The sequence below is a fragment of the Megalops cyprinoides genome, chromosome 14, assembly GCF_013368585.1.
Source record: "Megalops cyprinoides isolate fMegCyp1 chromosome 14, fMegCyp1.pri, whole genome shotgun sequence".
Taxonomy (NCBI): domain Eukaryota; kingdom Metazoa; phylum Chordata; class Actinopteri; order Elopiformes; family Megalopidae; genus Megalops; species Megalops cyprinoides.
This window is the reverse complement of record NC_050596.1, coordinates 25,007,881-25,025,525: the sequence shown is the minus strand read 5'-3', so window position 1 is coordinate 25,025,525 and position 17,645 is coordinate 25,007,881. Positions and strand designations below refer to the sequence as shown.

Sequence of the window (17,645 nt, the reverse complement as noted above, 5' to 3'; positions counted from 1 at the left end):
CAGGGGCACGGGAACCGGTTTGACCTGTCCGCCCCCCTGGTTCGGACCGTTACTGTCCCGCTCTGACCACCGCCACATGAGTTTGGCACAAACTCCCTGTGCATCAGCCTCCATTGAATCTAGCCAGCCAACCCGAGGCAGGTTCAAAAGCTTTGCAATGCGAAGGCTTGATGTGATTGATACTCCCAGGGGATGTCTTTGCGCTCCGCTCGCAACAGGACAGTGAACAGGCACGGGCTGATGAGATCCAATCACAAGCCAGAAAAAGCTGACCGAAACTCAAACAGTCCTCTTCTCCTGTTGCATCAGGAGCGTAAATACACATCCTGGTAGCAAGGCCATGGTTCCATTAAAGACCCTGTGCAGCCACGTAATCTTCCACATTAGTTATACAGCAGGAGTGAACATGCATGCAACCATTTGCTTTTCTGAATGGTTTAAATATACAAAAAAAAGTAGCTTTAAATTTCTAAAACATCAGTTCTGGGGCTTTTAACATTTGTTCTAATTGCACACACCCCGCCTAATTTTGCCACAGGAAAGAACTGCTGAAATGGCACCCACAAGGCTAATATGAATGAGGAATGACAAATGGTGACATTATGCAGTAAAACAATTTACAGAATGTGTTTTTAATGCTTCTCGTCATTGTTTTAAGCAGTTAAACTTGAGTGATGACCAAATTAAAGATCTTTAAAAAAAAAAAAAAAGGAACAAAAGCAAAAAAAAAAAAAAAATACTGCACAGAGACTTTAAATCTTCCACCCAGGCTCCAAACAATTAAACTGCAAATCACTGGGCCAGAAGAACCAGCCAGCTGTTAGACATGGCGGAGCAGACCACACTCAGCAATGGGAATGAAGGGAGTGCCGCGAGAATGGCACTCTCACAGTATTGCCACACTGACGGAGCACTTTGCACAGCTGGAAATCTGGGGTGTGTTCCCTATGTAGAACGTTCTGCAGTATCCTTTAGAAAACTGAAACTTGGCTCTCCTTGGGTCGAGGTGGTCACATGATGCTGAATCCATATGCAGTGGATGTGGAGTAGAGTTCATCTTTGAAAGTGGAACGGGATTGATTTAGTCAAATTTCACAACTTTCTCTCAACGTTGTACTAGCCGGTTACAAATTGACATATTTATCCTTTCACCGCTGTGACATTAACCACTAAACAAGTGATACTGATGCTTAATCTACTGAAAATAACTACAAAGCTAAATTTGAATTGTTACAAGGATCATGTAGAAAAATACACCGAATCTGAATGAAAATGATGAATGAATTAGTTTTATATTACAGAAAAATTTGTCACGCTCTGCCTACTGAACACACCCCAGGCTAGGTCAAAACAACAAACAAGGAAAAAAATGGAGAATAGGCACTTCTATTTTTTTCCAAACCCTTTTGATTTTCTTCTTTGAAATGTACAAACCCAGAATGCTTGGGGGCAAATTTCCTTGACCATGTAAGTATTACATTACAGTGCACTGGATAGCATCAAACAGATGCCTATGTTGAATGCATTTGACCGCATTGTTTGTGTATTCTGTCAGGTCCTTAGGCTCCGATGTTTGGTTCACCATACCCTTGTGCTACAAAGGCTGAAGGGAAATCATGATTACGCTGTTCTACAGTATTGCTACTAATAAGGCTGCAAATCAATATGTATGTTATAACTGTTATATAGACGGTTGATTGATTGTTTTAACAGCAGCTTACAACAAGTGGTAGGGACACCAGGCGAAAACGCATTCCAACAATAAATAGTGTATTCAGCTGCGTAGGGAGGGAGGTCTGGAAGACTTTCTGACTTGCAGTGTCAGACAGAATTCACGGATGAGACCAACAACCATTCGGCACCCCAGCGCTTAAATGATGATGGTGACCAGGACTTGAGCATTCGATTTTAAAAGACAGGGTTTGAGAAGGGTGTGCGCTTGAAAGCACACAAAATAAATACAACGCACAAGCTGAGAGCAGTGAGCCGTTAACTCGGGACCCAGAGGGCAAAGCTGTTCTGCCACCAATCTGACAGCTCTTTTATGAGATTCCTTGGGGGGTTGTCTGGGGCTTGGTGCAGAAAAATGCTAAGGTCCAGTCTGGTTTCAGTTTGAGGACAGAAACGATGTGTACAGGGTCCCATTTCTAAGAAGGGATATCAGATATCCCAGGCTTGGAACAGGGTGACTAGGGAGGGTACAAGACTGCTCTGGAGCTGACTGGGAAGGGTATTTATCTGAGGGATGAGGGGTAGGCTGGGCACAGAGGTGTATAAGCCTGTCTCTTGATTGCTCACTCTTGTTTTATCCACTGTATCTCTGCCTCACCAGATCTGGCACAGAGTCCCTCCCCCTCTATCCTCCATCAGTCTGTCTCTCCCTCCCTTTGGTCATTTAAGAGTTGACACTTCAGTGCTTGCATCAAAAAGGAACCATGATTTAAATTAAATTAAACAGAAAAAAAACAACTATGTGTGCCAATTTTTTTATACAAAACCCAATACACTCTCTCCCTCTCTCCTAATCTCTCTCTCTGTCTCTCAGTCCTCTCGAATCTCCACCACTCAATCAAATCTCTCTACTGCCTGTGAGGATAAGCTGCAGAAGGTAGCCTTCATCTCCCTCTCTCTCGCGCTCTCTCTCTCTCTCTCTCTCTCTCTGTCACACTCCCTCTCTGTCTGGGTGGTGGTAGGGTGGGGGTAACGGAAGGGGTGGTCTCCTGTTCCCAAGCCCCCATGGTCTGAGGAAGGTGGGGTTAGTTCCCACAGCAGCCCCGGGTGGACTGGGCATCAGGGTCTTGGAGATTGACTCCCCTGTGCCGTGCAGCATGTGTGGGGTTCTGGGTGTCTGTTTTTGGCATCTTTTTCGCTGTAGAAAGGGGGTAAGATAAAAACATATACATAAGATTCATATCACAGTCTTTCCTCTTCAGAATGTTTGCTGGGATAATTAATAATTAACATTAGCTAATTAGCAATAATTAGCTTCTTACAGTCTATTAACATAATTAACAGACTGTAAGAAGCACAGTATAGGACATTTTAATAGAAACATAGAAACAAATATGTTAACATAAAAGGGGAGATATGAATCATTTCTGACACCGGCTTCCACTGTGTCAAACAGTCTAGCTCCCACGCTTAGGGGAAACTACATAAGATGCAATGATTTGTCATAGTGTCTGATGGACATGGAGAAGGACCTGTGAGCATTGAGAGGTCAGGAAACTCACCGATGGCCAGGAACAGCTCATTGACGTTCATGGCGGTCTTGGCAGAGGTCTCCATGAACAGCAAGCCTGTGTCCTCTGCATAGGTCTGGGCCTCCTGCCACAAATATCCAACAAGGGGAAAAGTCAAATGTGCACTGCCTTTTACATTATCTTTACAAATAACACTCCCCCAGCCTTATCATAATCACAGTATTATTCACACTGAGCACTAAAAGCAACTGTACTGACGCTGATAATTTGACTGAATGTGAGCCAAAACCTAGGCTGGATTCTATAATAGTGTCTACAGGAGGCCAGTGTCAAGACCAATACCTCCACAATAAGCCCACTAAATGTCTAGCATGTAAGCCTTGGCATCTTGGTTACCATTTCCTGCACTATCTGGGCACTATGACATGGCACGCGCATGTTTCAGCACCTCATATTCCACCATGCGCTTGTCCGCCAGGTCAGCCTTGTTCCCTGCCAGGGCAATGACAATGTTGGGGCTGGCCTGTCTCTGAAGCTCCTTCACCCAGGCTTTGGCCCGCTCAAAGGTCTCCTGCAGAGTCAGGGAGAAAGAGGGTAAGGTATAGGTGGAGAGACAAAAGCAGAGGTAGAAAGGGATGAAGTAACAGGGAGATACAGGAAGAGGGGAAAGGGAAGGGACACTAGCCTAGTCCGAACACAGTAATGACAATTAACACACATGGTGCAATGATGTTGTTTGGCAAGGTGAGCTCGTGCAAGTGTCAACACAATAGTGCATCATTGTTTCTGACACCATAAACAATGCTAAACAATGCTACATGTTGCAGCGACATGGTGATAATGTTGTGTGTCAGCCGGGGTGCAGGCAATTCTGAGAGTTGGGGAGCATTTTGTAAGTAAGAGAGGAATTGCGGGTATACCGGCTTGGTGATGTCAAACACCACAATGGCCGCCTGCGCTCCGCGGTAGTACATGGGGGCCAGGCTGTGGTAGCGCTCCTGTCCCGCCGTGTCCCAGATCTCAAACTTCACCGTCGTGTCATCTAAACACACGGACTGCGCCAGGAACGCAGCTGAAAGACAACGAGAAGAGCAACTTAAGAGAAAAAGAGATACTGCCACTCGAGATGAGAAGGAACCAACTAGTTTTAACATTTGACTGTCCTCGCTCATTCGGCCACTTTCTCTCAGATTTCCAGGTGTCTTTGTGTTTGTGTCAATTCCACCCCACTCTTCTCTGCTAACACATAACATTCACAAAACATTCTGTGAACACCATGTGTTCCCTGGGTCCTTCTGTCATACCTTCAACACATTTGCCATGGCTTCACCTGTCATGGTCCTCTGTCACCATCCCACTATGCCCCACTCTACACTGCCACATTCCTTCCCCCCTCACCCTGTAGGACAGCTCCTGTCTCCACCCGCCTCCCCCTCTGCCCTCTGCTCACCCCCAATGGTGGTCTCTTGAAACTCATCAAACTGGCCCTTGACGAAGCGTAGCACCAGGCTGGACTTGCCCACCGCCATGTCTCCCAGCAACACCAGCTTGAACTGGCAGATCTTGGTCTGCGGCAGGCTGCCATTGGGCCTGGCACTCCCTCCTCTGCTGGCCATGAGCGGGGGTCCTCCCGGGGGGGTCTATGCGTGCAGGGGCTCAGGGGCGGAACTCTCCCTCTTACACTGCCTATAGTCCTGAAACACAGAAACGTGAAGGCTGTTACTGCAGGCCTTCAGAGCAGGAATGCTGCTAGTTCGCATCTTCAGTGTGACACTACAGCTCTGCCTTCTACTCCAGCGCCTTAGTTTTAACAGCTGTGAGAATATGTCCAAAAGTCTGATAACCCAGCCAATGTCCAAAGTCATGCAGAATACATACTGTATTATATTTGCTTACATATTTATTAGATTACATTGTGCTACTTTTCATGAAGGAGAGCCATTCTTCAAAAGAAAAAATCCATACATTGCAAAAGGACAATGAGTTACACCAAAGAACAAGATAGCTCTCAAAATAATATTAGTAACATTTAAAGCAGTACAGTACAGTACTGACATTTAGCAGGCACTCTTATCCAGAGCGACTTACAAAGGTTGCTTTTTTATACATGTTATCCATTTATACATCTGAATACTTACTGAGGCAATTCTGGGTTAAGTACCCTGCCCAAGGCTACAGCAGCAGTGCTCCAGCGGGGTACTGAACCAGCAACCTTTCAGTTGTGAGCCCTGTTCGATACCACTATGCCACACTTCCGCACCATGTTAGTGCTTAAGAAGTACCCTTATATCCACACAAAGCAATCTTTGAAAAAGCAGTTCTTATTTACACTTCCTGAAAAAGCAGGGATTCAACTCTGCTTTGTCTGATTCAGATGCAAATGTTGTAGGAGTTTTGCTACATAAAACATACTGCCAAAAGGAACTCAGCTGATGCCAAATCTGAACTACATAATGTCTATTCAAGGCAAATCAGTATTAAAGCAATGCAGTGTTGCAGGATGTCATACTGATCCATACAGAAACCAATCTTATTAACAAAGTTTAAAATGTCCTGCATTCCAATCAAACGGAAGTCCAAGTGATACTCTAATATACGTGTAGGAAATCTAAACCTAAAATGGACTTTAACAATCAAAAACATCGGTATAGGTCTTAACCGTTCTTTGAGGCTCACGTTTAGTGCTTGCTCAACAAAGCCACACATTTTAATAAGTAAGTGTATTATTCCGAATCAGATTCACTTCCCCAAAAGTCCCACTGAAAGTCCCTCACTACTACAGAAACGGAACAACACGCTGGCATGTTACTACCGCTGGCATGGGCGAAATAGCACTCGACCTAACAGAAAATTAGAAATGGACTTTGAAACCTCGTGGACCACGTACTGATCCACCATTCGACACTGTGACATGAACCTGCAGAACTGTAAAATGCCGTTATTTCTGAACCATAAACGGCGATAGCAGGTGCTCGCCCGATGCGGCTGTTTTGTCTCGGTCTTTCACAATCGCTGGCTCGCGCGGTGCGGTCGCACTGACACACACGGACAGCTCGCGGACGCGCGTGCTCGTGGGGGTCCAGTCGCTTCTTCTGTTACCATCACATGTACATGCGACTCGAACGATGTAATTTCAGTGCGAGGCAACCCACAGTCGCTGCCAGTTGAGCAAGACACAAAACACCTTAGCTTTCCCTTTCAAAGCCGGGGCGAGCGTTCTGCTGTCATGGGTCTCAAGTTCAGCCTGGCATTTCGTCAATTGGCAAACTATCTGGCCATCGCAGTCATCGAACAGGCACATACATAGCTAGCAAAATAAACCTATATTCCGACCGGTCACAGCTCCATCCATCATCGATTTGCTACTGTCCGATCGTAGCGTATCTGGAAATTACTTTACCGTCAGGGCGAGCCCACAAAACGGCCCCCAGCACAGGAATGTGGGCCTGGTTTATGATGCTGACATCCGCTGCCTACCCCGCAGGTGTAAACCCGAAGAGTACAAAAACCGTGGCAATTACCTGTGACAGGTCGTTGCTGTCTCTGTCGTTGTCTTTGACACGATTTGCGGGCACTAGCTTTTGTGGGTCTATGTGTTGTTGTTGATCGAACAGCTGGCTAAAGGGCTCTCGCACTTCCTGCAAAAACGCGCAGCCGCAGTAATCATCTCGGCTCTCTTAAACGGGAACATCACTTCTTTCCTCAATGAAGCTTCGGACTCCAGTAAGTGTAAAGGTCTTTTTCCAGAAATAAAGATACGGTGCCAAGATTAATACTTTATTCCGCATTGCCTCATCAGGTAACAGTTAACGTAAACCAATACCCAAATAATATTACAACCCAAATGCCCAATAACAAACAATACCCATTCACTTTTGCAGTAGATACAGATTACATCTAAATAAAGAATACAGTACAATGGAGTCTGTTTACTATTAATAATATTTATTATTCATCTTCGTTCACCTCTCAAACCAGCAGCCACACAAAATGACGTAATGTCCACGATGAGGAGGATATTTACATGATTTGAACTGAATGTTCGAATACCGCGGTTATTTTTCAAAGGATAACTATGCTTAAATTCCTCGTTACAGGTAGAGTTAAATGAAATAAGGAACAGTGATGTAATAATGCAATATACGCTACTGGCGTTTCTTTTCAAGTTACAGTGTAACGTTAAAAATAATGTGACCGCAGAAATCAGTGTGAAAGGCAAGTGTGCGTTATTTCGTCTAGTACTCCGTAACACAGGGCGACGCTGTTTTACGTAAATGTACATGTTGTACATGTTGTCAGATGCGCTCTTTTGCTTTGGTGTACTACAAGGGAAAAATAATACATCTCTGCATCATCGAACACCGTGGTTCATGCTCATGTTGAGGGTTCATAATATTATTGGCAGTTTAGGAAGGCAGCAAAATATCTATGTGATCACAACGAGATTTTGTGAGAAAGAGAAAGATTTTTTGTGAAACAGAAGAATATAGCTAGCTTGCTTCCTAGCATGCTAGCTCGGATGGTTAGGTAGGTAGGTTTAGCCAGCACCATGCCGGTCAGCGACAGGAGCAAGAAAAAGCATGGAAAAGATACAGCGGTGAGTTCTGGTGTTACTTAATGTGAATAGTGAACGTGAAAAGTCACAAGTAATGTGAAAGTCACTTAACGTGATAGATATGGACTATATACGATTAAAGATATTTTTCATTAGCAAGGCTGTATCACATCACACATTCCTTCACAGTTTATCTCGCTAGTTAAGTTCTTATGCGGACAAGTCATAATCGGAACATGGATTTCACTGTAAAGAAAGTCGAGTTTAGAATAAATGTGATCCCTATTCTTGGTTGGAGTTAATATTAAATCCCCACGAACAAACAAAACACGTTTTCAACTCACGCGATAGTGGAGAATTGTTGAAATGGTACGTCCATAATATAGCAGAAGTAGTGCTAAATATGAGTACACCAGTAGGAGAAGTTGCAAAATAATAATGTGTCCTCATTTTGTGTATGGATTGTTTGGGATATATTCACATTTCACTTCTGTCAGCACAAACATATAACGTCTCCCTCGTCACAGGTTCAGGGGACCAATGACAGCAGTGTGGTTAGCAAGGTGTCGGCGGCCGCTCAGGGCTATTTCTCGGATGACTTCCTGAAGAGTTTTGTATGCAAAGTGTCTAGAAGAGCCCCACTCATCAACAGGTCAGACGTCAAACGGCTACACAGCACAACACAGTGGAACAGTCCTGAACAGCATTGCTGAATTTCACCTTTACTCACGTATAATTTTACAGTAGATTTTTTCCATACTGATGCATGATACTACAGTATATACAGTAGCAGTCCTACTTGATACCTAAAACTGCATTTAGGGAGTAATTCTAAACATTGCAACCGCACCGTGCAGCAAATAAGTAACGTGCACTGCACTGCTGAATTACACACGTTTAATAAGATCTTACAAGAGTGTAGATGTATACACTGCACAATTGTAACTGATAGCCGTGCGCAGACAACAGAGTCGTGTGTCTTGCTCAGGGGTTACTACGTGCGCTGGAGAGCTGTGGACCACTGCGTCAAGCAGTTTCTGCGTGTGACCGAAGGCTGTGCGCGACGGCAGGTACGATGATGCTTTTTGAACCTGGCTTTGCTGTGGTACACTCAGTGGCAGCGTTAAGAGATTTCCAAGCACCGAGATTTCACGTTGGACATAAGCGCGTGACAAGTATGAGTGTGGTTGTATTGGGGTGCCAGACTTTTCAGTACGCCATATTATTTCACATTGTAAAAACTTGTGAAACTTGTTATGGTATAAATAGAAAATAATCAATAGTGATGAACAGAAAGAAAGACGGATATGCAAAAATTGTCTTGTATGACGTCTCTCTCCATTGTGCCTTCTTGCTCACTCTTTCTCTCCCTCTCCCATCCTGTAGGTGCTGTCTTTAGGAGCAGGGTTTGACTCTCTCTACTTTCGGCTGCATGCCGAGGGGGCCCTGGAGGCGGTTGTGGTGTTCGAGGTTGACTTCCCTGACGTTGCTCAGCGTAAAGCTGCATTGATCAATGCCAGTACCTGCCTAAAACAGGCACTGTCAGACTGGGATCCCCGTTCATCCCAACCCAATGGTAACACACACCTGCCCAGTGGAGATCCCATTTATTGTGATCAGTATATTGAGAGCATTTTTTTCTGCATAATTTTGAGAAAAAGTGAAATGAACCAAACAGTATCTAGAATAAACTGATACATTTCAATGAAGCATTTTTTACAGTATCAATATTTTTTTATCAATATTAGTTTTTTCCCCATTGTATGGAGTATTCATGGATTCGTAGGGCAGTGTTGATTTTTGCCTCTGTGCTCTGTGTCACTCCAGGCCCCGTTAATATTGTCAGCGGTCAGTACTGTCTGCTGGGTGTGGATGTGCGGGTGGAGAAGGATGTGGAAGGAGCTCTGAGCAGGGCGGGGTTACAGTGGAGTGCCCCCACCCTGCTTCTGTCAGAGGTGGTCCTCACCTACATGGACACACATCGGTGAGGGGGGGATGTCCTGGGGGAGTTTCTCTCTCTCTTTTCTGTCTTTGCATGCATGTCGATGGCAGTGTTTGTGCAGCTGTGAGAACACTTCTCAAGTCACATACATGCCGATAACGCAATGCATGCAGTTAACACATAGTGACTCAGTGAAACTTTGAGCAATTTGAAGAGGCGAAATGGCATGCCATGTGTTTTTTGTGTTCATTGCTCGCTGGGTGTCTCTTAGGTCGGACACTGTGATTGGCTGGGCAGCGAAAAAATTCCCCGAGTCACTGTTCGTGATGTACGAGCAAGTCCGCCCACATGACCCCTTTGGCAGAGTTATGCAGGACCACTTCCTGAAGCTGAATTCTGCTCTGCACGCGCTCAGTCACTACCCCAATACGACTGCGCAGAGGCAGAGATTCCTGGACAGGGTAAGGGCTAGTCTGTCTGCCTGTCTGTTTATAGACACGCAGTCTTAGTTGTAGTGTGTTACCTGTGACAGTATGAGTGTTGCAGCTGTGCCATGTTCCTTGTGATGCACGCAGGGTTGGGAGTGCTGTGAGATTCTGGACATGAACCAGTTCTACCTGGGGCTTGTATCAGAGAAAGAACGGCACAGAGTGGAAAGTTTGGAACCATTTGACGAATTTGAGGTGAGTCAGAATAACCTTCCTCCTCAGTTTTAAATGCGGCCATCTTTTCTGTCCCGTTCACCTGTCATTTCTCCCCCCTCCTTCTCAGTACACCCATCCTTCAGTTCTCATTGCAGCCACTCCCTGTCTCTTAATAGGCCCAATAGTAAAGCCATGCTCATTTCACTTTCTTTTTCAGGAGTGGCACCAGAAATGTTCTCACTACTTTATCCTCACTGCCTCCAAAGGCCCTCTAACAAGTCAGGCAAAGATCACCCCTCCCCCCGGTAAGACCAGTCACAGCCTTCCATAATAGTCCATTTGAAATCCATCATCATACTATCTACATTCACTCAGTACAAGCACAGATGGCCATGTGGGGCTACAACTCATTGTAGCTTTCCTACACTCAACCTATAAGAAAGATGAGTAACTCGGTCATCTGAAAGAACACTGGGTTTGGAAACATTCAGAGCATGAATACAGAGATGACTTTTTACACCAGAATTGATCTACATATTCAGAGTATGTTATAAACATGCTCTGTGAAAGTTCAGTATGAAGTTTCATTTTAATTTAAATGAGGTGCATGTAGTGGTTCAGATTGGCTAACTGGCTTCTCCTCACCTGTCTCCTGCTTCTTGAAGTGTCACCAGTTCCCTGTATATCACCTGTGTTGAGCCCCCAAACCCTCTGTGTGCGGCCCTTGCCGGGGGATGCCCAGGGGCTCTGTGCGGAGGGCCTTGGGATGGCATCCAGCGTTTTGGGGCCAGGGGTGATCATGCTGAGTGGAGGGTCAGGTCGCGTTGGCAGAGGGGGTGCAGTGAAGGTCCTAATCAGAGACCAGGCTGGTTGGAGATGTGTCTGTATGGAGCCCAATACTGGTAAGATGTTTGTTGTGAATACTCAGTGGCTGTTAGTTTTAATATGGGGACCAAATCACCTCTACCCACTGTCTGTCAGAAATACATACCATCAACTGCAAATGTGGTTCTGTGTCCTGTCGGTTCAAATTGTGACAGGCAGTCAATAACTCAACACACTGAGATTTGTGTCAAGACTTACGATACCACCGAAAACTATTATGTGGGGTTTTAACTATTGCTAATTGATAATCAAGTCAATTAATTTTCCAGTACTGTTGCATTGCCCTTCTTGTCCACCAGGTGTCCGTATGTACCACACACTGACAGCTGTGCCCCAGTGGGGTGCAGTGATTTTCGGTGGCCGCTCTTCTCCACTCAGCCCTGTCAGAAGTGTACTCAGGGTGACCTATGACCCCTCTTCCCTGCCTGAATCATATGACACAGCCAATCACATGTCAGATGGACTGTCTTTTAAAGAGATGCCCTGCACTGGCAATGCACCACTTGCAAGATGGCGACACACTACAACCCTTCTGAGATACAGAGGTAAGGTTTGGTACCAAAGTCTGTCCTGATAGGCCAGGGTAGAACTAGTAAAAATGCTGCAGATTTACTGATGTTGACTGACAGGTTAGTGGCAGAATTGTCATGTTATACACAACAGAAAGGAAAAAAAAACAAGCCAAGATAACCATAAAAATGTCTCATGAAACCCTGTCCTCTAGGTCAAAACTTCCTGTTTGTGTTTGGAGGCCGAACAGAAGCGGAATCAGTACTGGGAGATGCCCACTTCCTGTGTGTGGAAGAACAACATTGGGCAGCAGTCAGTCATTTTTTTTCATCCATTTGAACAGACATAGAAAAATACTAAATAATAAAGATAGTGAAGCATTTGAAATATCTGTCAGACTGAAAGCATATAAAGCTTTTATTTGATGTTCTTAAAGGACGTGCATAGTGTTAATGCGCTGAAGATTACCCAAACAACAGAAAAACACTGCAATCTTATTCTGTCAGTTGTTAACAACAGAGACAGAAACAGTACTAGAACGGCTGCCAGTGAAAAACAGAGGTCTTAACCTGCAAAGTCTTCATCCATTTTTAAAACTTAGGACAAAGCACACTTACCTAAATGTGGAGATCCAGCAGTCAGCACAGTTCCTGATGGGCTGCTGCCACTTGAATTCTGTACATTTGAGGCAAAAGCAAAGGAATGACTATGGCTTCTCTGTATTTTGCAGGTGCCCGTAGAGGGTGACCCACCCGAAGCTCGCCACTCCCATTCAGCTTGTGGGTTTGACGGAGGGGTGGTGATTTTTGGAGGGTTGGGTCGAGATGGAGTCCCGCTGGGTGACGCAATCTTCCTGCGGCCCACCGCCACAGGTTTCTGTTGGGAGAGGCTGTTGGTCCAACCTGCTCTTGTGCCCAGGTGAGGAAGCACACTTTAATCTTCATGCAAACACAGACACAATCTGCCCAGAAGGACAGCTCTGAATTTAATTTGTGCTAGAAATGGTAAGCAAATTTGTGATATGGTAATCTGATTTAATAGAAAAAATGTTTCCACTGGTTTGTCAAGTGATCTGTTTTATAAATGTCAGAGCCCAGCCTGCTGGATCACTCATTTGCTTCGGCGATTTATAGGAACACTGCCAAAAACCAAATGTTGAATAACGCTGTGGAAATTTGTCTTGGGATGCCGCAAGCCTCAGTTGAAAGAACAGTGCTAGTTAAGAATCAGCATGAAATTATTAGTACAATTAGGTTTGAAATTAGTGATGTTGTGTCATTCAAATTTCTGTTTCATTGTTACCTTTAGGTGAGATGCCTTATTCAATAAACTTACCAGAGTATCAGTGTCAACACTTATTTTAGAAAAAAATCAAAGATCAATATTTAAAAATCTCTGTGTTACCTTCTCCTTTGGTCACCCTAAAAGTGTGTTGTCTTATGTGTGTTTATCTTGTGTTGCACAGAATAATGTAACCTGGTATAGTGTCTTCAGCATTGTAGTTTTCATTTACTCTTAGCTTGCACTTATTACTGTATTACCTGTGTTTATTTAGTACTGTGATCTAGAAGTGTGCTGGTATGTGACTGCAATGTCCTGTGCATTCTTACATCAACAGTGCCTTCACATTGAGTTTCTAATGGGCTATAATGCCATGTAAAAAGGCACAATGAGCATCACAAATTCTCAATACACTTAATTGGTGCCAGAAATGTCCCAGCCTGCAAATTCAGCGGTTTGTTTGTTCATTTCAGACCTTAACTTGTCTCCACTTCCACTCTCCCATGTAGGTACTCTCACTCTGCACACGTGATTGGCCAGAACCTGGTGTTGGTGGGTGGGGTTTGGCTGCAGGCAGAGGGTGTGCCGGGAATTGCAGTGATAAACCTGACCACAGGGGGCAGTGTAGAGTACAGCCTGGACACTGTGAGTATTTCCTTCTGACGGTTCCTTCTGTCCTACCTCCTAATGTGTGGTCAGGCAGAACACCCATAACCGTGCTCCTTTTTGTCCACCCCAGTCTTGTGTCCCCTGGCCCCTCATGCTGCACTCCTTCTGCTCCGAGCCCCTGGACAGTGCCGGGACAGTGATTGCACTGATAGGAGGAGGGGGCAACTGCTTTTCTTTCGGGACCCATTTCAACCCTCAGCCTGTCACTGTGGATCTAAAGCCTGTGCTCTGAGACGCACTGCGTGCATTGCGATTGGATACAGCTGAGTTTCTGGCTGGAGTCGTCCAGGTGTAGCCGGACATCAGTCGTGTTTCCAGCTCGGGCTAGGAAAATCAGTGGTTTCTGTTCTGGGCGCCTGCACCTAATGATGTCAGAAGCTCTTTTCAAGGTGAAATGCTTCACTTCTTGATATGCTGTGTATCTGATAGAGGTGACATTTTTCACAATACCATAGATTGTGGCAAATATGGATGTATGTACCATATTTGCCCTCTTTTATCTTACAAATTGTGAGCACACACACACACACACACACACACAGACATACTGAAAGAACTTCTCAGGTTAACCATGTGCATGAGCAAAATCTGAGGCCTGGGCAGGACTCCCTGGGGTGGACTTTGGACTCTCTGTCCAAATGAGATATATGAATTCAGATAACAACCAGTTACATACAAAGTCATTAGCAAAATGTATAATGCCTTAATTGAGACTAACACAAACACTGTCATACAATACACATGCATGGTCCTTCAGGGCAATCCCACAAGACCCAAACCAAAGCTCACTTGCACAAAATGAGGACGCAACCTCTGTCGACTGCTTGACGGTCAGGTTTTATTTCAGTTTGGACCCCAGTTGAAGCACCACCAGGGCGCTCATAATTTGTGAAAAATCAGGGGACTGATGTTGACGTCAAGAATTAAGAAGAGAGGAGTAGAAGGGTCTGGATCACTCGGTGATGCGACGGAAGGACTGTACCGTTGGACAGACCGCCCCCCAGTCTACAGGTTTGCGGTACTCTCCCTTCTCCAGCAGGTATTGGCGGCCGCGGTAGTTGGGGTGCTCGTAGAAGACCCATGCCCCCTCCAGGACTTTGCAGGAGTGGACCTCCCTCAGGCGGAAATGATCCGAGATCGAGGGGCAGTCCTCTGTTGATTCGAAGACCTGGCCGCCAAAGTCACCCTTGTCGTACAGCTGGATCTTGTACTGGGTCCCACTAGCCTGCAGGGGGGATGGGGGGCAGGGGGTTTTGGAGTTGTTGCCAAGATGTAAGTAGGGGTATGATGTTTGGGTAGGGAGGTTGGTGGGGTGAAAGAAAAGAGGATGTGGACATCAAAGGAGGTGAGATAAATTATTCATAGTTCTCTCTACATTCAGTATCAGGCTGGCAGGACTAACAGCTTGTTTTGTGTACATCCTTCTGTCATCCTTACTGTATGGTGGAAGTGGGATTTATGCCAAGGGAATGGGTCTATCCTTCGTGGATAGAGGGGTTCCTGGCTGCCAACATCCAGGTTTCCTCAAGGACATTGACATATGAGGAATACCTTGATAACCTCTCATTGTGAGCATCAGGGATTGCTATTATGGAAGTAATGTGTAATGGACCCAACAAACCTGTAGTTCTAGAGCCATGTACTGAGTTGATCCCTGAATAAAGTTATAATTATTTTCTATACAGGAGACAGTGTAAGTATAAGGATGAATTTTTCATTGCTTACCAAGTGGCCTGGTTTACTGATGTTTAGGAGTTTGTATGTGGTGTTTGTATGTTTCTGATTGAGTCATTTGTGTACATGTCTTGCATAACAGTTTGTCATTGCCACGTTTGACCTTAAAATCCATTTTACCACAATCAACACACCACAGTCAATTGGCTGTAGTTTTTAGTCCATCTTTGTAAACATTGATTTGTGAATGTTTATTGATCCGCAAGCAATGTAACATGACAGGTCATGTATTTCTTATGCCGTTATTAGTCTTTGTGTGCATGCTTTATCTATTGCATGAAATTGCACTCAACACACACATCTATACAACATCTAATATGACTGATGAATCACTCTTCAGAGGTTCACATTTTTTAACATGGTTTGTCTGACATAGTAACCCCTGAAAGCTGTGATTACCCTATAGCCCATATTGTGTACTATAAATGTCTGTTAATAGTCTGAAAATGAATGAAGACTCCAGGATTGGCACATTGGTTGAGATGTGACTAATGCTCAATGTGGCATGGCTATGGATAATGCTATCGAGGCAAACTTACGAAATGGACCATCTTGCAGGAGCAAAGACGGTCATTGAGGCCCATCCAGCGGATGTACTCCGGGTACTCTCCCCTAGTCAGCACATACTGGTAGCCCATGTAATTTGGCCGCTCGTACACCACCCAGGCGCCACTCTCCACGCGGATGGAGTTGCAGCGGTTCAGGTAGCTGTGGAAGTCAGAGCAGTCGCTGTCGCATTCGTACCGCCGGCCCTGGAAGTTCTTGTCCTCGTAGAAGACAATCTAGGAGACGAGCGGGTGAGAGCACATCGCATTGCTCCAAGGAAGTGAACTCATAGTGGACGCCTGGTGTCCCATGCATTGAACTACGCTGAACTGTACACAGCAGAGAATTCATCTGTGTTATTTGGTAATGAATGTCAAAAGTTTGACTTCATGTCACCGCACCACTATGTAATCGTAGATAACATGGATTCAAGAACTCTACTGACTGAAAAGACTCAGGATTCCACTATCCATACTTGCTGTGCAGGATTCACAAAGTTAAGGCTACTACCCAGTGAAGCTAACTAAAATGCATGCGTCACATTTACATATAATTTTCTTTCAAGTATTCATTCTATCTATGTTACAGGAGTTACCAGTGAGAATTGTGCTGACTGTATTTACCAGTATGGTGACCTATTTACACAACTGAGCATTGCTGTCTAGCGACTGCTGTAAAATGATGCTGAGGTCCTATTTAGTTGCACAATATGAAGATATCAGTTGTCAGAAGTCGGCAAAGATGGATCACTCCATGGCCAGAACTTTTTTCTGTACTGTTCTATCCACATTCAAATATATAATTAAGAGTGAAAGCTCCCTCAAGTCCAGAGAGATTTATGCTGAATATAAATGAAAAACACTTGAAAATAAGGAAAAAAAAATACATTAAGTACGACATATCCCAAAGAAGGCCGAAGAACTTTCAGGCCTTGTGTTATTGAATTGAGAATGCTGTTCAAGCCATGAATGGTAAATGTCCTTCAAGATCAAATTGAAGTCCCACGTGTACACCTGTGGTACATCCACTTGTATCTGCTGAGCATGTGACATTCATGTGGGGCATGGCTAACATCTCTGAAGGAGCTAGACTTGGGTGCCATGTAGAAGCATGGTCAACCTGTACTCACCTTGCCCATTTTTGAAAATTGTCTTAAGCCCGCTGGGGTCGTCTCCCTGAAGTCTGTGTGAGGTGGTGCTAAGGCTGGACCAGCCTGCCAGGCCCTTTTATATACTGCCGAGTGATAAAAACTGGGCAATCGCTTTGTCATGAAAATGAGATCCAAAAATTGAGTCAGTGATTCTACCGCTATTCAGGTTTTCCAGAAAAGCGATGTGGGATTACGGTATAAAGGCGACACGGTGAGAGCACCCATTGACTACTCTCTGCTGCCCTTGCTGAAACATGCACCCCCCACAACCAACACCACCCCCCCCGCCCCCCACCTAAACCACAACACACACACCACGTTGCCCGCCGACCCCCCCGGCCCCCCCATGCCAAGATCCCTGCCAAATTCAGGAGCCCAGATGCGTTGGATTGTGTTCCATTTTATTGAATGGGCAAAAACGATCCCATGGCTCAGCTCTTTTATATATTATACCAAAAGAAAAAAATAAGCAAAATTGGAGGTGTGAAAGCAGAGATCCGTCAAAAATATTTAAAGAGGCTCCAGA

At 44.9% G+C, this 17,645-nt stretch overlaps 3 protein-coding genes across 4 annotated transcripts; 1 reads left to right on the top strand and 2 right to left on the bottom strand.

Moving 5' to 3' along the window:
• Positions 1 to 539: 539 nt before the first annotated feature.
• On the bottom strand, positions 540 to 6,855 carry rab5b (RAB5B, member RAS oncogene family). The gene is made up of 6 exons (XM_036545404.1): positions 6,725 to 6,855; positions 4,654 to 4,897; positions 4,124 to 4,275; positions 3,652 to 3,774; positions 3,234 to 3,327; positions 540 to 2,869 (listed from the first exon to the last, which is right to left on the bottom strand). The coding sequence occupies exons 2-6, from the start codon at positions 4,817 to 4,819 to the stop codon at positions 2,757 to 2,759; spliced, it is 648 nt and encodes a 215-aa protein (XP_036401297.1). The 5' UTR covers positions 4,820 to 4,897; positions 6,725 to 6,855; the 3' UTR covers positions 540 to 2,756.
• Positions 6,856 to 7,537: 682 nt separating this feature from the next.
• lcmt2 (leucine carboxyl methyltransferase 2) lies at positions 7,538 to 13,959 on the top strand. Its single transcript, XM_036545465.1, has 14 exons — positions 7,538 to 7,800; positions 8,286 to 8,410; positions 8,747 to 8,828; positions 9,145 to 9,334; positions 9,586 to 9,742; positions 9,972 to 10,161; positions 10,276 to 10,383; positions 10,562 to 10,649; positions 11,010 to 11,246; positions 11,529 to 11,774; positions 11,954 to 12,051; positions 12,470 to 12,657; positions 13,530 to 13,665; positions 13,760 to 13,959. Exons 1-14 carry the CDS (start codon positions 7,753 to 7,755, stop codon positions 13,919 to 13,921), a joined length of 2,055 nt encoding a protein of 684 aa, XP_036401358.1. The 5' UTR covers positions 7,538 to 7,752; the 3' UTR covers positions 13,922 to 13,959.
• Positions 13,960 to 14,635: 676 nt separating this feature from the next.
• Positions 14,636 to 17,107, bottom strand: crygs2 (crystallin, gamma S2). 2 transcript variants are annotated; one of them, XM_036545463.1, is made up of 3 exons: positions 17,099 to 17,107; positions 15,963 to 16,205; positions 14,636 to 14,914 (listed from the first exon to the last, which is right to left on the bottom strand). In XM_036545463.1, exons 1-3 carry the CDS (start codon positions 17,105 to 17,107, stop codon positions 14,642 to 14,644), a joined length of 525 nt encoding a protein of 174 aa, XP_036401356.1. In that variant the 3' UTR covers positions 14,636 to 14,641. The 2 variants fall into 2 exon arrangements, with proteins under 2 accessions (XP_036401356.1, XP_036401357.1); XM_036545464.1 differs by having other exon boundaries at positions 15,972 to 16,205.
• Positions 17,108 to 17,645: the final 538 nt, after the last annotated feature.

Bases quoted from the DNA above. Each gene is read 5' to 3' on its own strand.
- rab5b (XM_036545404.1), bottom strand. From the start codon at position 4,819: ATGGCCAGCAGAGGAGGGAGTGCCAGGCCCAATGGCAGCCTGCCGCAG. The intron at 4,276-4,653 runs GTGAGCAGAGGG...GTTGTCTTTCAG, and splicing joins TCAAGAGACCACCATTGGGG to CTGCGTTCCTGGCGCAGTCC. The intron at 3,328-3,651 runs GTGCTGAAACAT...TATTTGTGGCAG, and splicing joins AGCGCATGGTGGAATATGAG to GAGGCCCAGACCTATGCAGA.
- lcmt2 (XM_036545465.1), top strand. From the start codon at position 7,753: ATGCCGGTCAGCGACAGGAGCAAGAAAAAGCATGGAAAAGATACAGCG. The intron at 9,335-9,585 runs GTAACACACACC...GTGTCACTCCAG, and splicing joins CCGTTCATCCCAACCCAATG to GCCCCGTTAATATTGTCAGC. The intron at 11,775-11,953 runs GTAAGGTTTGGT...CCTGTCCTCTAG, and splicing joins AACCCTTCTGAGATACAGAG to GTCAAAACTTCCTGTTTGTG.
- crygs2 (XM_036545463.1), bottom strand. The intron at 14,915-15,962 runs GTAAGTTTGCCT...TCCCCCCTGCAG, and splicing joins CCTGCAAGATGGTCCATTTC to GCTAGTGGGACCCAGTACAA.